The sequence below is a fragment of the Chenopodium album genome, chromosome 22, assembly GCF_948465745.1.
Source record: "Chenopodium album chromosome 22, dcCheAlbu1.1, whole genome shotgun sequence".
Lineage (NCBI taxonomy): Eukaryota > Viridiplantae > Streptophyta > Magnoliopsida > Caryophyllales > Amaranthaceae > Chenopodium > Chenopodium album.
In genome coordinates, this window is record NC_137855.1 from 6,848,399 (window position 1) to 6,867,086 (window position 18,688).

General features: G+C 34.3%; 2 protein-coding genes across 5 annotated transcripts; both read right to left on the reverse strand.

Moving 5' to 3' along the window:
• Positions 1-158: 158 nt before the first annotated feature.
• LOC145604872 (eukaryotic translation initiation factor 3 subunit A-like) lies at positions 159-8,455 on the reverse strand. 3 transcript variants are annotated; one of them, XM_081660855.1, is made up of 14 exons: positions 8,262-8,455; positions 7,009-7,076; positions 6,099-6,580; positions 5,442-5,657; positions 4,463-4,831; positions 4,336-4,365; positions 3,984-4,211; positions 3,707-3,868; positions 2,819-3,040; positions 2,542-2,739; positions 2,254-2,460; positions 1,439-1,519; positions 1,040-1,241; positions 159-882 (listed from the first exon to the last, which is right to left on the reverse strand). In XM_081660855.1, the coding sequence occupies exons 2-14, from the start codon at positions 7,052-7,054 to the stop codon at positions 509-511; spliced, it is 2,817 nt and encodes a 938-aa protein (XP_081516981.1). In that variant the 5' UTR covers positions 7,055-7,076; positions 8,262-8,455; the 3' UTR covers positions 159-508. The 3 variants fall into 3 exon arrangements, with proteins under 3 accessions (XP_081516981.1, XP_081516982.1, XP_081516980.1); XM_081660856.1 differs by having other exon boundaries at positions 7,009-7,081; XM_081660854.1 differs by having other exon boundaries at positions 7,009-7,088.
• A 5,841-nt stretch (positions 8,456-14,296) lies between these two features.
• LOC145605187 (uncharacterized) lies at positions 14,297-18,378 on the reverse strand. Of its 2 annotated transcripts, XM_081661224.1 has the most exons (7): positions 17,967-18,378; positions 17,553-17,674; positions 17,376-17,466; positions 15,916-16,036; positions 15,761-15,822; positions 14,538-15,021; positions 14,300-14,440 (listed from the first exon to the last, which is right to left on the reverse strand). In XM_081661224.1, the coding sequence occupies exons 1-6, from the start codon at positions 18,254-18,256 to the stop codon at positions 14,556-14,558; spliced, it is 1,152 nt and encodes a 383-aa protein (XP_081517350.1). In that variant the 5' UTR covers positions 18,257-18,378; the 3' UTR covers positions 14,300-14,440; positions 14,538-14,555. The 2 variants fall into 2 exon arrangements, with proteins under 2 accessions (XP_081517349.1, XP_081517350.1); XM_081661223.1 differs by having other exon boundaries at positions 14,297-15,021.
• Between the last annotated feature and the right edge of the window lie 310 nt (positions 18,379-18,688).

Here is an 18,688-nt window from a genome sequence, read left to right on the forward strand (position 1 = left end):
TTTGTGCCAAAATACATGACAAGCCTACATAGTGTTACAATGTTGCATTATTTGCGCTTTAGCAGTTTAGCACACTTTCTACAACTGCATAATATGATTGGTACACAAGGAAAAATTAAGCACCAAAAGCCAAAGATGCAGTAACAAAACCGAACACATCTGAGAATGACTTCATATTATGATGCTAAGCACAAGCAATAAAGAATCTGTTATTCAAGTATACAACGCTCAAATATCCTTGAAATTTCAACAAAATTACATTTCACAGTAGCAGCAGCATCCCTCTAAACAATCTACTAACTCATGACTAGCAGCATAAATACGAAAAATATAACCAAAATTGAAATTAACTCTGAGAATAGCCACTTGCCACAAAGAAGTATACAAAGGCACAAAACCATGCACTGTCAGGATTATCTAATTGCAGCAGCAGGGGTCAGAGATCTTATGAACGAACCCTAAGGACTAGTTGATGACCAACACGGCAACAGCTTAAACACGACACTCATCACCAAGTGGGCCTTGAACCACCCCCACCAAAACCACGACGATCATCAGATCGCCACTTATCAGTGGACGGGGCTGGGGTAGACCCAGCAGCTTTCTCCCTCAAGTGCCTAGGAACATATTTTCCAGGTGCTTGACCAGCAGGAGCAGCGGCAGGGGAAGGAGCAGCAGCTGCTGCAGCAGCAGGTGCAGCCACTGCCTGGGGCCTGGCAAGAGGAGTTGTCTCAGAAGACCGAGCAGCCTCGCCAGCAAGGATCTGCTGTCTTCTCAGCTTCTCTTTTTCTTCAAGTTCCCGCTCTCGTTGCCGTTGCTTCTCAGCAATTTCATCCAGCTTAGCTTGGCGCTCAGCTAATTCCTTTCTTCTTCTCTCAGCCTCTGCAGGTTTGAACACCAAAATGGTAAATATATAGAAAGAAACTGGTCATCAAATTACATATATAGACAAGGTCCAAGGTTAGCAAAAATTCCAAGGGTCATAAGCTGAGAGAAAACTGAAGCCAGAAGTGAACTGAAGAAGAGGATGTATGCCTACCTTCATGCTTTCGTGCTTCTTCCTCTTCACGCAGCTTGTTCAATCTTTCCTCTTCTGATCTCAAATAAAAAATCATCTTCCGCTTAGCTACCCTTTCTTGTCTACGTGACTGGCGAATTTGGTTATAATGCTCTGCCCTTTCTTGTCTCAATCTTTCAAATTCAGATTGGCGACGATGCACCACTCTTTCTTGGAAAATCCTCTGAAAATAAGATGGATGGTGAGACACAACCATATACCTAATATAACCTTGGCCAATAAAGACAAGCACCCACTTATCTATTTTAATGACATCTAGGGAGGAAGAGCAAAACCATCATAGATCTACTTAATATGTGTTTGAAAACAAGCAGAGAACAAATAAAGTAATCGCATCCCTTCAGGATATAAGCTGCTGACCTTGTTTTCCATCACACGAGCTAATCTATTCTTTTCCTGAAGGTCGCCATCATGGCGTTGTCTGCTGAGCTCAACCTCAAGCTGAAAAGTAATATTAAACTGGTTAGGTTGTTCTTAATAAGGTAAAAACAGCACATAGACTTTGAGCAAGCAATAAAGTTTTAGTACAGTATGGGACAGAATTTTAACTGTGCTCTCTCAGTCCAATTTTTTTATTCTTAGTTATGTAAGATGCTCTACAAACCTCAAATTTCTAACCCCATAAATCTCGAATTTTTAGAGTACTTAAAAAAAGCAGTATTTTAGAAGAATAAAGAGAGCAACAAAATTATTTAATATATGTGAAAATGACAAACAGTGATTGATTAAGGCAAGATTAAACCATACGTTAAGAAATGTCGTGTACAGTATTCCCAAATACAATTAGTAGGCAGAATATGAGCAAAGACGTAATAATATACCAATACAACATCTCACTTTCTGTTCACAAAATATAGTCACTACACGAATTAAAAAGCCAAAATTTGCACTGAACAGACAATATTTCAAAATATATCTTGAATTCTTGATGCCAAATATTAAAACGTACAAACATTCTCCAAAACCATATATTTGAGATTCAAGTAAACTGTCTTTCATAATTTCTATTTAAAATGATGAGAATGCCACTCAAATTCAGACACTGATTTACCATACTCAGACCCAAATTATAGTAAGTTTCGAAAGGAGAACCTGTTAGCTCTGAGCAGTTATTTCTTAGTAGTAGATGATCTACATAATACAGTACCAAGTAATTAAAAGAATTTTAGGTGTACCTGTTGCTCACGCTCATGCAGAAGCTGTTCCTCAACCAAGCGTTGTTGATATGCAGCTTCTATTAAAGGAGCTGCCTCCTCCCTCTTAGCTCTCTCAAGATAATCCATCTGCTTGCTCAACTTCAGCAGTTTTTTCTCCATTTCTTGTTTCTCCCTCAGCTGCTCATTAAGAGCCAACTCCAACAATGCTTGTTTTGTCATCTTATCCTGAAATTACACACATAACACACAATTGGAGCACTAACCTTCCAGCAAAATCAAAAAAAAAATTCAGAACACAGCACTCACCCCTTCTATGATTGGCTTCTTCTTATTTTTTGAAAACTTTTCATGAAGTAGAGCTTTGGCTTCTTCCATCTCACGCTCTTCGATTTCCTTTTGGATGCGTTGAAGTTTCCTCTTCTCAATTTCGATAGCAAGCCTTTTCTGTTCAGCTTCTTCATTATTTTTCTGTTGCTGCATTCTCTTCAACTCTTCCTCACGTTCCTTTACAGACAACAAAGAAGTCAAGTTTCTAAAACAACAAAAGTACCTCATTAAAAGGTAAAGCAAGTAATGGACAAACCTTCTCCAAAAGCTGGCGCTCTTGTTCCTCTTTGCGCTGTTCAATGATTGTTTTACGAGCAAGAAGCTTCTTGTGTTCCTTCTCCACAATCTCAGCTAAACCAGGTAAAGTATCTCCAATTTTTGATGCTTTATTTAAGGGAGGATATATCATGGACCTTGCTTTATTCAATGATTCAGCAAGCGCTGTAAGGTGATTTCTCAATGTATCAGATTCAAGATCCTGCATTAAACACCATGATCAGTCAATCGACTTTACCTAGTGACCCTTGTAATCTGGACACCTTAATCTTAACTGGGGTAAAGCACATAAAAGAACATCTGATAAATCCGAATGTTAGACAGTTAAAAGGCCTCAAACAGGAAGTACATGATGGTTGGAAAATAACCCGAGAGAAGAGTGCATGTACTTGCTACACACACTAAAAGAAATATTCAATTCAGCAATAGATTTAGAACAAAAACACTAGTTGAAATAACATATATTAAATCTCTTAAAGATGATTCATCAAATGAATCACATGAAAGTCAATCAGAAAAAACGCTCTTTGCATATATAGACTCTCCCTTGAGAGATGACAACAATTCTTTAGAAATATATGTACTTGCGCAAAATTCTAAACCTGATTATTCACAAACACCCATCCCCATCCCCAAATAAAATATAGGAATAAAATACACACATACATACCTGTGTGTGTGTGTGTGTGCACGCACAAGTGCACAACAAAATATAAAATCCAAGAGAGGACAGAATAAAAGATGGAAAAAGAGTAAATGGTAAATATATTTACATCAGCATATAATTAGACAAGCTTTATAACAAAGCAAGTATGACAAAACAATAGCTGATAGACACAATGCATAAATGCTGGACCCAAGAGCTTACCAAAATACTAAATGAAACAGCACCATTTATATGGTCAACCTTCATGGTTAAGAACTTATGTTTGACAGCATCAACTGAAATCTTTTCCACCACAGAAAAATCAAAAAATGGAACCATCTGGGACAAACTCTCAATGGTCATTGTCTGGTAAACTTGGGAAGCCTGGGATGCCAAAAGTAGGATATTAATAACACTGAGGGTTGCTATGACAAAGTGTGCCAAGATACAATTACAAAATACACATGGCAGAGATACAAAAGGATTATAAACAGTGCACCTGCTGTAGCAACCTCAGGGTAGCTAGCTTTTCCAAGGCAAGAACATACTTTGACAATTGCACTTCTGGTACAGAAGAAGCTGAGGCAAGTTTCCCACCAATCTTAGAGATTTTGTTCAGTAAGGGCTGAACCTTCAGAGACAAATCCAAGGGAAGAAACTCATGCTCTAGAAGATGATAAAGGTCTTTCACTTCCGGAAGGACACAAGACATAACACCTTTGGAGACCTGCCAATTCCAAAATAAGATAAAAGAAATAAGATGATGTGAAAAAGACCAAATTTCTGCCTAGAACCCTCACTTAAGTTTTCAGCACTAGTTATCTTCAACAATGACCAGTTGGGAATCTTACCAGTTCCAAAAGAAGAGCTGAGCGTGATAGCTGTCAAAGTAAAAAATAGAACTATCAGAATGGCAAAAGGTGGATTAAACACATTAATCGCAAACAATATAAACTAATGGATAAACAAACTATTTACCACTTCTCTGCTCTCAGGTTTGGGATCAAGATTAAAATTAATAAGATTGGACATTCTCATATTCCTCTCTTTCTCATTTTCAAGTTCAACATGAGATGCACCACGTGTATGGTCATACGGAGGAACAGAGAGGGCAGCCAAAACCACAGATGATGCTATCGTCTGTAAATCCTTCTGGCTCAAGTTCTTGTTGAAGTTCTTTTGAAGTAAGAAAAGCTTCAGCCAAGCATATGCATGATACAAATGGCTTCCAGAAATCCAAAATATTTCAGTGAGCTTGGCATAGTAAACGACCATCAAAGAAGGTTTCGGGGTCTTCTTAACCATGCACATTAAGCCATGGATATCTTCAACTGAACGAAACGCTTCCTGGAATGCAAAACAAAAGCTTAATCAGAAAAATGATTTATCTCAAATAAAAGATTAATGTGATCACGTCAGGGGTGCAGAGAAAAATTTGTAACAGACAACTACACCCCTGATAGCAAGAAAAATATTTACACTATCAGCACTGAGTAGTATGGCTCTAACTTTAGAGTCAATTTTCAGCTGTGTATCATAATGAACTACATCAAAAAGAATCCTTAAACTCTATGTGCTTCTTGTGCATTGTGAAGTAGACATTATCTGTTGTAGTTCAGACAATGATCTAAGTATAATCAAATTTCTCCATAGTTGCAGACCTAGCATACATCTGACCCTCTGTTACCTCACCTTGATAACAGCACCCTACAGAGGCAGTAGCCTGATGATGATGACAACAAAAATCATCAATTTCCTTCCCAAATTATCAACCTTATAATTCACATCAGCAGTCACAGATAAATGGAGAACATGTTTTAAGGGACAGACACATGTGCGTGTTTAAAATTGACCACGTTAATTTGTGACTTGGAAAAGCAGGCATATAATTCTAAAAGAAATAGGTAGCTTTAAAAAATTTAAAAATAATTTTAAAAAAAGGCTTGGCCTATCTTACCTGCCAAAGTTCAAGTTCCGTAGCAATTTTAAGTTGCTCAAATCTTGTGTCCAGATACAATTGCAAGCTTTCTGGTGCTGTCAGATCAGGCCTGTCTCGTTGGTCTTTGTATTTATTAAGATTTGACAAATGGTTCCTAATTATTTCACAGAGTCTACGGAATTCTGTGGTACGTTTGTATTGCTTGCAGAATTGAAAAGCACGATGTGCTGTCATCTGCAAAAGAATAGATCAAATTTTAGAGCCAAAGTAGTTTACATAATAGTATAATACATACAAATTACAATCTATCTTCCATGACGACTGCAGCATTTTAAAGCCAAATAGAGCACAACATGGAATGCCTACTATAAATCATGAATAAAAATCAAAGACATCCTCTTATTTTGAATAAAAGCCAACTTTATTACACTCAACTAGTTTTGACTGCATTCTCAGAATTAAAGAATGATCAAGAGTCTAAGCAAATATACCCCTTGTCAGCTTGATACGATCTACAAACAGGACTCTTATAATTCCATCCAAGCATAAGATGTATTCAAATCTCCAAAGCCCATATATAACATAGCCAAGGAAAATAAAGTATGTTGCAAAACAAGGAAAGCATACAACAACATTGACTTGTAAATATGTGAAAAATATTAATAGGACACTTACAGCATAAAGATTCTCCAATTTTGAATTGTTACGTAATATTTCCAAAACAGTTCTGTATGTCTCCCACAGAAATTTGAACCATGGTGTAACAAGTTCACGATCAGACCTGTCTTTTCCCTTCTCTCCACTAACGTAGCTTAGCATTAAATCCTCAGGCCGCTTATCTTCCTCAAGATCATCAACATCAAGTACTTCTTCTAATTCTTGAGCTTGATTACGAGCACCCTCAGCCCTCTCAGTTGACAAGTGCATGAAATGCTTGATTACTTCCTCTAAAGAGTTCACATTCACTTGTTGGCACACAATGCGGTATTGTATTAAACCATCTTTGGCATACCTACCCTTCCTCATTTCCACACAAAGGCCTATGTATCTAAACATAATTTTTTCCAACGGTTTCTGCCATGCTCTGTACCTCTTGGAGGTAATAAGGTCATGAAGCGCTTGTAGGGCATCTTGCTTCTGACCAACATTAATCAGCTCTGCATGAAATGAATGTTATAGAGAATATGAGAACAAAGAAAACAGCAAATACATCAGACATCCACAGATACATTTTACACCAAATGACTATTTCTTTTTTTTTTTTTGGAAAACTTCCGATGATTATTATTTACTTCCTTAAAATTGCCAAATTTTGTTGGGTTAAACATAGAAACATATACGAACACTTCTTATGTAAATGTCAACCAAACAATTGCACATATATCTATTTCCTATAAAAATTATTTCCATATATAAGTCAACCAAACATACGCTAAATTCACAAGTACATGTAAGAAGGAAGCATTTGAGTATAGGCTACATCTATAAGTGGCACGTGTCAAAGAAAATAAGTGGGGGGCAACAGTGAAAAGGCTTGAAAAATAAAATTCAAAAATTTAAATAAAAAAGAAAAATTGTTACCAACCTTCTGCTCGCTTCAAAGCGTTTTCTGGTTTCGCAAAGGTAGACATGTTGATCAACAGGTACCTTCCTCTGCACTAGGAACTATTTGCAATGAATACAAAAGAAAACTTATAATCATGAATACTTACAAAGGAGATAATTTAAACATCTACAGTGTAAAATGCATGCCCTTAACATAATACTCTCTTGCATTTTGTTTGGCATAATTTAGATAGGGTATCTACAGATGGATACAGTCATACAGGTCATACAGGGTGGGTAAAGCTCCACCAACATTAATCAATCAACTCTAAGTCCATCACCAGTAAAACAATTTATATAGGACCCCACAGCTGATTATTAGGTGATCTATCATATAGATACAATAATACACACTCATTCTCCCAAAAGCCAAAGTCCCAAACAGATGATTAATTTTATATTGTCACAAGATTATGTACTGGTATTGTAAGCAAAAATAAATAAATAAAAGCGGTTTATATTTTCTACCATTAACATGACAAATTAACATGTAAACTCTCTATCGACAACATCTAAAGTACTATAATTCGATCAAAATTCAGCACAACCAGAGTGGAATCAGATGTAGAATTTACATCAAACACCAAATAAAATTCAACAAAGCAAACGAACGACAATTACGTGACATTACGAACCAGCGGACAAATTGAGGCGACATACTCGAAATTTCAGGTAATCAATCAACCCTTGATAATCAAGTAATGAGACTAAACAATGTCACAGAACCACATATAAGGCAAACCAGATATCGTATCGAAAAAGATTACTGAGCCAGAAACAATCGAATAGTGGGGAAGACAATGCACGACAAACAGACTAAGGGACTGATTCAGAGTGCAACAATCAAAAGAATAAATCTTTTAAAACTAAAATTAATATTCTTCAAGCTATCTTATCCTGTCAAATCATATAGTCTACACGACGAAATCGCTCCAGTAATCAAAAGCGAAGAACCAAAACCCTAATCCACAAAATTCACTCGATTTAACCTATAAAATCTTAATCAATTAACCCACAGTATACAATCCTATTCAAAAAATCAGATTTTTTAACTATTTCCTCAATTCATCACATGCAAAACACAAAAAAATACAAAAATCAACCAAAATTAAAAATTTATGCGTTTAACAAACTAATCTTGAAGAATACAGACAAACATCAACAAAAAAAAACATAAAATAATCAAAAACCTACAAATCAATGCATATTCATCAAAACATAGAGGAAACCTACCTAAAGCTTGTTGCCGCCGCCGGCAGCAATTTCGCCGGAAAAGAGGAGAGAGAAAGTGAGTGGTGAGAGGCGGAAAGAGGAGAGAGAAAGAGCGAGAGAGTGTGTTAGGGTTACGCGGGCTAGTGAGAAGGAAGATGAACGAGAAGAGAGCGGCCTAACACTAAAAGTTTGGGCCGATTACGTTTTACTGTACCACATGAAATTCCGACCCGTTCTATCAATGTTCGGGTTATTAATACACTTTGAAAGTTTTTTTTATGGCAAGATTATTATGTCAAGTTTTTTTAAAAGATAATTCTAGTTTTTTTTTTTTTTGGCAAGTTCTTCACAGAATTATAATAGAAGTACAAGTAATTATCTACGATTTTAAAAAAAAAAACAAATTCAATCAAAAAAAAATTAAAATAAGTAACACAACCTATTTTAATTACCTCACCTTTTATATATACCAAAAGGTTAAATACGTACTCTGTATTAGAAAGGAATTGACCTGAATGCATTATTTAGAACTAGCTTTTTGGCCCGTTCAATGCACGGGTTATTACTTGGGTTAATTATTTTCTTATGTAGGTATGCTTTATTTCTATTATTCTTTTTTTTTTTTACAATAAAAAAAAATGAGGATAGAACTGTGAAAGAAGATGAAGGAAAATAGTTAGATATACATACATAAAGATTGTGGGATATGAAATGACATATTAATTAAGATTATATATAAAGTCTATGAGATGAAAAGACAATTTTTTATCATAATTCATATATTTATGTAATGCGTAGTTTTTTTTTTTGTTTTTTTTGTTTTTTTTTTGAATAGATGTAATGTGTAGTTGTGTACTAATAAATTGAACTTATCTTATTATGGTGGAAATGAAACACTTCACTTTAGTAATTGAATTTGCAAGTTGTAAAATGCATAAAGACTTTAAATATAAGTATTAAGGGAGGTGACATGTGGCATATGGGTTAATGAGTGACTTATGATGCCACGTGTCATTTGAAAAAGTTGTGGTTTGTGCTTTTAAATACTAACTAATGTATAGAAGTATAGATTTGATGTAATTTTGTTAAATACTCATTAAGTCCACGTTCTCTTCACCTTATTTTTGCTGAACCGAAATTATTTTTACTGAAACAAAATTATATTTGCTGAACTTAAATTATTTTTATTGAACTTAAATTAATTTTACTGAACTTAAATTAGTTTTGCTGAACTAAAATATTTTTTACTGATTTTCTATTAGAATTCTTCTTTAAAAAAACTGATTTTTACTGAACTGAAATTATTTTTACTTAATATTATTATTTTAAGGTGAATAGAACATGGCCTAACAATCTCACTTTATATCAACCTATCCTCTCGACATCTAATTCTATTCAACCCCTCTATGATTTTCCTTTAAGCTTGAAAATAATCAACTATCTTAGAAAGGATATTTTCGACTATTTCTCTTTATTTCTCATCGGTTTTAATTCTCCTTTCAATTTCAATAAAGAAATCTTGATTAATGAATTAGAATGTTTTTGTTATCTAATCTCTCTTTTTTCGTATAATTTTTTAACTAAGTCGCCGAAAATTTGTGTCAATTTATTATATTTCTCCAAATTGTTCAAGATCTACTTAAATTTATAAATCGGATTATGATTTCAAGACAATCGTAGCATCGAGTGCATAGAACTTTATACAACTGACAGTAGAAAGCTATGACATTCACATACCTTGTCTCCATAATTTTAATGCTTATACTTAGACACTTAGTAGTAGGCTATGTACGTAGGGCTTTCATGTAATGAAAATTATCTTTTGTTGTCAATTCTCAAATTGAAAATGGTTGACTTGACCCCAATTATATTGTTTGGGCCATAATAGGACTAATAACAAAAAGATCATTATAGGACACAAATAATTGCAACCCAATCTCAACTATTATCAATTTATCATGTAAAACTAAAAAAAGATGTATCAAACTAATACTTGATTATCTCTAATTTGCTGATTTTGTGGTTATCTTTTTTGTTTAGTTTGATTTCCTTATTGCAATAGATCTTTAATTTGTAGGTACTAGAGTGTACCCGTGCTCATGCACGGGTAGTTATTAAAGGGTGGTTATTGGTTTTGTTTTTTTTAAAAAAAAAAAAATAGAGGGCTAAATTTTATTTGAATAATATGGGTGGTTTTGAGTAAAAATGGTGGTTATTGATTATTTTTTTCAAAAAAAAAAATAGAAGAGCTAGAATTGCAAGGATGAGAATTTGAAGAGTTGTAAATAAAAGTTGGTGAAAAAAAAAAAAAAAAAAACCTCTACAATTATATATTATATATTATACATCTAATTATACGTAGAGATACAATAGCACCTAATTAATAGAATAACTAGATGAAGCCCGTGCGATGCACGGGTCAGTCTATTATTTTTTAAATTTTTTTTTTTCATATTTATGTGATTACATTTGTTATTTTATTTGTTGTACGTAATATATCATTTTCTCCGTATTTGTTTTAAAATATTAGATAAAATTTCTAATCTCAAAAGATAATATTCCGTATTTAATTAATGTAACCATTAAAATCTCATTGGTCAATTATGCTTATGTGACACTTGAATTATTTATTAAATATAACTTTAACTAATCTTAGGTGGCATAATCCTATTGTAACGTTTTAAAAAAATTAATCCCATGTGGCGCTCTAATAATTTTTTAAAAATAAAAATCCTACGTGGTGCTCTAAAATCTCGGGAAAAAACTCCCCTTATATATATTAGACTAATGTAAGCCCGTGCGATACACGGTTTTTAAATATTCATTTATGTATATATATATATATATATATATATTTGTAATTTCTTAATATTTTTTGTTTTTATTTTCTATTCTATTATTTTAACATTAATTTAAGATAAAATATTTTGTTAAGTTTAAAATTATTCTTGTTCAAATTTTACGTATATAGAACTTGAACTTATAAATTGAAATAAATATTATTTCATTCATATGATAGTTAGATAAAATCATTAAATCAAAATATATTTTTTAATTTTTAATTATTTGTTAAAATAATATAAATCTTAATGTAAAAGATAATATAATAGATAATTTTTGTTTTTTTTTCATTATTTAAATCTTAAATTACTATTTTTTGTTTTCAATTCTCAAATTTCATTTGTTAATTTTTTCTTAAATGGAGACTGAAAATTTAAATTCTAAATTAATATATAAATCTAATTTTTCATTGGTCGAAATATTACTTTTGCTTATGTGGCGTGCAATGCACGAATTTTTATTTACATTTTGTATATAAATATTTTTTTGGTGATATCTTAATTGTTTTCTTGCATTATAAGTTTTAAAAATTTTGTATGAAAATATCATATCATCAGATTTTTACATAAAACCATTAACATCAAATGATAATTTATATTTTTTAAATATCAAAATATAATTTTTAGTTTTTTAAATAATATAAATCCTAATATCTAAAGATAATTTTTAGTTTTGTAACAAATAAAAATGATAAAATTAGTGTTCTTAAATAATTAAAATCCTAATAAATTACTATTCGTCGTTTTTACCTACGTGGAAAAAATTTAAAATTTCATTCGTCACTTTTGTTTAGGTGGCGAGTGATTTTTTTAATTCTAAAATAAAATAGAAATCTAATTTTTAATTGGTCGAAAATATACCTTTTCTTATGTGGCGCTTCCAATGCTATCCAAAAATGCCTACTTTATTTATATATATTAGATTTATTGATTATTTTTTTGTTCATATGATACTTTTTTTTTTAATCATTTTGAAATTGAACTCAAAATTATCATCAAGAAGCATTTTTACCTATTATTTATTATTATTGCTATTTTTCTAAATTTAATTTTAATTATTGTTGCTTAATTAGTGGCCATGAATAAGTATTGGTAAACCATTGTCTGACGACAGTTCACCCGAGACTTCTCTGTACGTACTTATAAATTATTTATCCGTTAATTAATGAAAAATTCCTCCTTCCCTTCAAAAAAATCTCTTTTATTGGGAATTAATATCGAATAGTTATTTTTCCTCGATTATACCTATACGGAGTATGAACTAACTTTTCAAAAGTGGACTATCTTCATGAACTTGTCAAAAATTATATATCCCCTTTTTCCACAAAGTGTAATTAAACATTTATGGGAAAGTATCAACAAATTATTAAAATTACCTTAAAACCCACTATGGTCAATCAATTCTTAATCCAAACTAGGCACAAAATCAAGTATCACAATAAAGTAGTATCTTCAGAATTAATTTATGTTACTAAGTCAAATCCTATCTGATTTCGTCATAAGTTAGCATTTTTTTTCTTAATTTTTGTAGTCATAAACAAGAAGTTACTGCAATCCATCCGAAACTGCAAAATAATGACTACCATTTAGTCACACCCACTATCTTCACCACTCTCCCACATTTCAACCCATAAACTCCCTTCTTCTAGGCTAAATTTCCTCAATTTCTTATCTATTTAAAATTTAGTTTCATAAAAATTTGAAAAAAATGGTACAAAATCCCTTCAAAAGCCATAGAAAAACCCCATCAAATCCAAAAGTTCTTTCACATTCTCGCAGTATTTCTACCATTCCAAACAACCAAAAGAGCATCAGCTTCATGCCAAAGTTTTTCCTTAAGACTCTCCATAGGAGGAAGCCGAGCCACCGTCGTTCCATCTCAGGTCCGAGCAGTATTGGTGGCAGCAAATATCTCAAAGATTCTGGTGCCAAGAATGGTGAGATCAAGGTAGAAAAAATCAAGAGGATCAACAAGTTTTTTCAAAAGAAAAACAAACTCATGCAGCTTATACCGCCTGTTAAACGAGTAACCTCCATGATGTCTATCTTGTTTAGGAACAACACACAACGTGATCAAGATAACCAATGCGAGGATCATGAAGCTAGTAAATTGGATAAGCAAGGCTCGAAAAAATCGAGTTTGAAAGCGGTTCCTAGTAGTGCTGCTAATACATCAAAAAACTGTAAGTGTGGTGTTGGTGATGTTGCAAGCCTTACAGTAAATGGTGAGAGGATAAGTAAGGTGAAATCTGTGGGAAAGAAAGGGGAGAAGAAAGTGGAGGCAAAAGGAGGGTTGAAGATCAAAAGGATTATAAAGGTGAAGATCAGAGAACGAGGGAAGGCCGAGAAAAGATTCGAGCTTTGCAAGAAAAAGATACTGATGGGAGAGAAGTGTAGGCCTCTTCATGGTAGCCTTCAGTATGACAAAAATGGTGTTCTGGTTCCTGAAGATTTTGCCTGACAGTAGAATGTTAATTCTACCAGTGATTGTTAATTTGTTATAGGAAATACAAAATTATCCTTAGCTTTGATCTTTCATATGCATAAAATTAGTGGTAATTCATGTTGTTTTCTATGTTATAATTGTAGTGTTGTCATTATGAAATTGAAGATGCTATCAATTCATATCATAAAATTGTCTTGAATCACAGCTTTGATGCATATTATTTTACAAAAAGACTGCAAATTTTGGTCTTTTAAGTCAAATACTAGTGAATGAATTTCAGCATGAAACTGCCAGACAGGTCAGATAAATTACTGTAGTGTCATGAAACAGCTGAATGCAGATAATTACTCCAGTCTAATAGAATGCAGTCTTTCTCAATAGCATCAAATGCAATGTGTAACACTTTGGGCTGACCAAAAACAGGGTTATACTCTGTATAAATTGATGATAGCCAGTTGTAACAGAAATCATACGAGTATAAACATTTGAGAAATGGGTTATACAATCAACCTTTGGCAAAGAAAGTATGGATACATACATTTACAATCATATGTATCTATAACTTTAATGGTTTCAACCCAAGTTTAGCTCGAAGCTTGTTTGCTTCAGCAATTTCTGGATCAGGATGGTCTGTGCCATCATCCTTCTTTTCCTTCTCCTTCTCCTTCTCTTTCTTCTTCTTCGTCTTCTTTGATTCCTCACGCGCACCATTATCCTCATCTCCATGCCTTCTAGGGCTGGGACTCCTACCATGCCTCTTACGGTCACCCTCACGGTCCTTGCGATCCTTACTCCTACTCCGGCTTCTTGAGCGGCTCCTCCGCCTACCACGATCCCTGTCACGCCTATCCCTATCACGGCCATAATCCTTTTCATCTTTGATGCGATAACGATCTCGGTCTCGATCCCTATCCCTGTCCCGAACCAGTTGTAACAGAAATCATACGAGTATAAACATTTGAGAAATGGGTTATACAATCAACCTTTGGCAAAGAAAGTATGGATACATACATTTACAATCATATGTATCTATAACTTTAATGGTTTCAACCCAAGTTTAGCTCGAAGCTTGTTTGCTTCAGCAATTTCTGGATCAGGATGGTCTGTGCCATCATCCTTCTTTTCCTTCTCCTTCTCCTTCTCTTTCTTCTTCTTCGTCTTCTTTGATTCCTCACGCGCACCATTATCCTCATCTCCATGCCTTCTAGGGCTGGGACTCCTACCATGCCTCTTACGGTCACCCTCACGGTCCTTGCGATCCTTACTCCTACTCCGGCTTCTTGAGCGGCTCCTCCGCCTACCACGATCCCTGTCACGCCTATCCCTATCACGGCCATAATCCTTTTCATCTTTGATGCGATAACGATCTCGGTCTCGATCCCTATCCCTGTCCCGATCTCTATCTCGGTCCCTATCCCTATCTCGGTCTCTATCTCTCCCTCTTCCACGTTCTCTATCATAGTCACGATCATAATCACGGTCATAGTCCTTATCCCTAAAGAACAAAAATGAGATTGTGAGCATCACCGATTCTTTAGTCAGTAACTCATATTACAGTTGGAGAAGAGATCAAATCAGTAGTATCTTTGTTTACCAGACAAATGAGGATGAAAAATACATTTTTAAGTATGTATGACCCATCATACTTCTCAACTGCACACTGCCAATGCAGAGAAACCTGGCAGGATCATCATATTTTACTTTTGGAAGCTGCTCTAAACCTCAGCATGACATTGATTACCATGAAGATACCACAAAGTTTAATTTATTTTACCGATCTATACGGTTGTGTGTGTGTGATTAGTGTATAATTAGTGAGTTGTGACTTAAAGTGGAGAGCAGCTTCCGCATGAGAGTAGTAAAGCACATGTTGCACAAAAAGATGATGCATAAAAGAATAGGGAACTCAAGACACAATTTAGTCTTGGGACACATAATCTACATGCAATAATATCAAATGGACAACATAAATATTCCAATATCCATAAAGATGGATACATCAGAAATATGTAATATACTACAGTGAAATTAATATTTCCACAATGCAAATTAAGATGGTTGCAAAGAAAGTGATTTTAATTTGCAGCTAAAACAAGTTAATTGAAAAGACATCATATTGCAGCATCGAACAGAGAATCTTAGCGTGAGTAAATTTACTAGTAATAAGAAATATTGGAATAACATGACTAGTCTGTCAGAGACAAGACAAATTGAATAATGTCTCGAGTACAAACCTGTATCTGTGACTATCACGCCTCCTATCCCTATCTCTCACAGGACTCCTACCGCGATAATCCTGTTGAACAGTAACAGAAACAACTGAGTAAGAAAAGGAATAAACAAAGAGTCATTTGAAACAGATTATTCAGATGAGGAAGGATACTTGAACCTTTTCATGTTCATCAACATCTACATCCATCTCATCTTCTTCTTTTTCTTCCTCCTCTTCAAAATCATCTTCCAGGGCACTTCTTCTGGGTTCCAGAGCACCAACATTCTCAAGATTCCATCTGTTCGTCAGGAACTGATGAGTTAGGTACTATCCTATACAAACCAAAAGACCTCTGAGAATAAAACAGGACATGTGCTAACGCAAAGTCCAGAACATATACAAACACATACAACATAAGATAGCAATTTTCTTTCAAGGAATAAAGATCTAAAGACAAAACGGTTATCGGTGATATTTAAATACATAATAAATTCATATACTCTGGGATAATAGATACAGAATAATTACAAGTTTGAACACACCAACATTTTTGTAAGTTGCAACAAGTACATTATATATTACGAAGTACTTTACAAATTCTGACAAGAAATTCAACTAATTTACACAATCAAATCTGCCAGACATTAAAAGTTGTTACTTGTTAGCCTATATCATCTGTTAATCAGCTCAATGTACCTCTCTTTCAAAAATAAAATCGCTATATGTTCATATTATCTTCATCAAAAGCCCGTTACTATTCACTAATAAGAACCAAGCAAGGCTTGGATTAGTGATAAGATTTCCATCTACCATGAGATTGTGTGATCAAATCCAACTAGGGGACTCCGTGTTCCCCCCCCCCCCCCCCCCTACTCCTAACTCCTAAGGGGCCTTGCCTGCTAGACCATATCAGATTGACCTATGAGAGGTTTTGGCTTGGTAGGGCCTTATCCTTACCTCTAAAAAAAAGATCATTATGAGAACTGACAACTTTTGAATCTAATTGAATTCCCAAAATACATCTGAACGAGGCTCCACAACACTAGTCATGGGCACTTCAAGAACCAATTAACCCTTCTCAAAATGAGTTTCACAGCCTTACTTCTAGTATGAATTTGTCATTCTTACTACCCATAAGGCCATAAGACATAGCACTATTATTTATTCCTAGTCGTCAAAATTTTAGGCAGTGTACCAGCGACATCATTTGGGCACAAGATTGGGAAATCAATATTAGGTTAACCTAGAATTGAACAAAACAATTACAAGGATTCAATCAGCATTGCATGGACATAAACTAGCACTCCATAAGTCCGTAACATCCTAAAAATTATTAAAACAACAATAATAAACTGACAAAGCCTACTATCCATGTTAAAAATATACATTGTTCATTACTCAAAAAGAGAGCTCAAGGTTTGTTAAAGTGGGACTAGCAGATGTACTACAGCAAACCATGAGAAACCACAAATGAACACATAGGATCTCTTTACTGTTAAGGACTGCAGGACTTGTTAACTATAAGGGTCAAACAAACCAAAAGCACTTCAAAATCAAAGGAAGGAAATTTGGCATATACACAGCTAGCACCGATCATATTTCAGCACAATTAAACAATCAAGTAAAGAGAATGTCACCTTTTCTTGATGCGAGGCATGGCAATGTCACATGAATAGTCTTTAGTCAAAAGCTCGTCTATGAATTCGTCCACATGAGTCAACAAGAACTCTGTTGCCAAACAAATAGATTAGTCAAAACCCAGACTGATAGTGTAAGCAGAAACCTAATATGCATATGGACAGCATATAACTTACGCCCATCCGGTTTTTTCATCCGCAGCTTCCGATAATCATTGTACAGAGGCTCTAGATACAAATAGATATCAGAATCCGTTCCAGTAAGGCGTAAATAGAACGCCCCAAGTATCCTCACATACCTGCATTTACAATAACCACACTCAACATTGAACCATGAAATGAACATATACACATTAACAATTTAACATAACACCCTCTGCATCCATAAATTTTCCCAACCACCCACTTAACCATAAATTAACCCAGAAATTCAGAACACAATTCAAACTAATAATTGCAACAAAATAGCAACCTTCACATGCTACTACTAAACTAACAGTATAATTCATAATTTACTTTCAACCTCAAAAAACACACTGAAATTCTTCAAATTAGCAAAAAAACGAATTAAATTAGAGAATCGAGATTTACTTATAATCTTCATTTTTGATAAACTCGACGACGATATCTTTCTCAGGTTGAATTTGGAGCATCTTCATAACAAGGCACATGAACGGCGTAGGTTTACGATTACCGCCATAAGTGCCGCCGATATGGTCGAGTTCCATAGCTTTGTCGACGAGAGTTTCAGCGGTGAGACCGAAGCATTGTTCTTTCCAGTAAGTGTTTTGGTAGATCTTCGTTCGAACTATCTTTTCGACCAAATTCTGTGGATTTGTACCTCTTATGCTCTTCGCTAGTGGGTCCGTACGATTCGCCATTGTTGAATTTTGAAGGTCGATTCGTAAACCCTAACCCTAGATTGAGCTTAGCTCGGAGACGAGCAAAAGCTTTTCTAGTTTTCTTCCCCCCTTTTTTTTGGTCTTTCTAACTCTAACCTGGATTAGTATGAAGAAGGGAGGTGCGATTAACTGGTGTCGGGTTATACAATGATTCGACCCAATTCACTCTTTGGGTGCGGTCTAAAATATACAAGTACTTCATGTATACAGAATTATTGCTAAGGGTCTGTTCTCATTGACTGAATTCAGCTGAACTGAATTGAAATTAATATTTTAAAAGAGAACGAAATTAGGAGCTGAGCTGAGCTGAATTGAACTGAATTTCAACGTATGAGAATAGGCCCTAAGTCACTCTGTTTCATATCAATCACAACATTCGTAATGATAGACTTTACACGTAATTTAAGGAAA

Excerpts from the sequence above, each read along its gene's own strand:
- LOC145604872 (XM_081660855.1), bottom strand. The coding sequence starts at position 7,054 with ATGTCTACCTTTGCGAAACCAGAAAACGCTTTGAAGCGAGCAGAAG. Across the intron at positions 2,740-2,818 it reads AGCGCCAGCTTTTGGAGAAG|GAACGTGAGGAAGAGTTGAA; the intron begins GTTTGTCCATTA and ends TTGTCTGTAAAG. Across the intron at positions 883-1,039 it reads AGAAGCACGAAAGCATGAAG|AGGCTGAGAGAAGAAGAAAG; the intron begins GTAGGCATACAT and ends TCAAACCTGCAG.
- LOC145605187 (XM_081661223.1), bottom strand. The coding sequence starts at position 18,256 with ATGGCGAATCGTACGGACCCACTAGCGAAGAGCATAAGAGGTACAAAT. Across the intron at positions 17,675-17,966 it reads ATCAAAAATGAAGATTATAA|GTATGTGAGGATACTTGGGG; the intron begins GTAAATCTCGAT and ends TTGTAAATGCAG. Across the intron at positions 15,823-15,915 it reads ATGTTGATGAACATGAAAAG|GATTATCGCGGTAGGAGTCC; the intron begins GTTCAAGTATCC and ends ACTGTTCAACAG.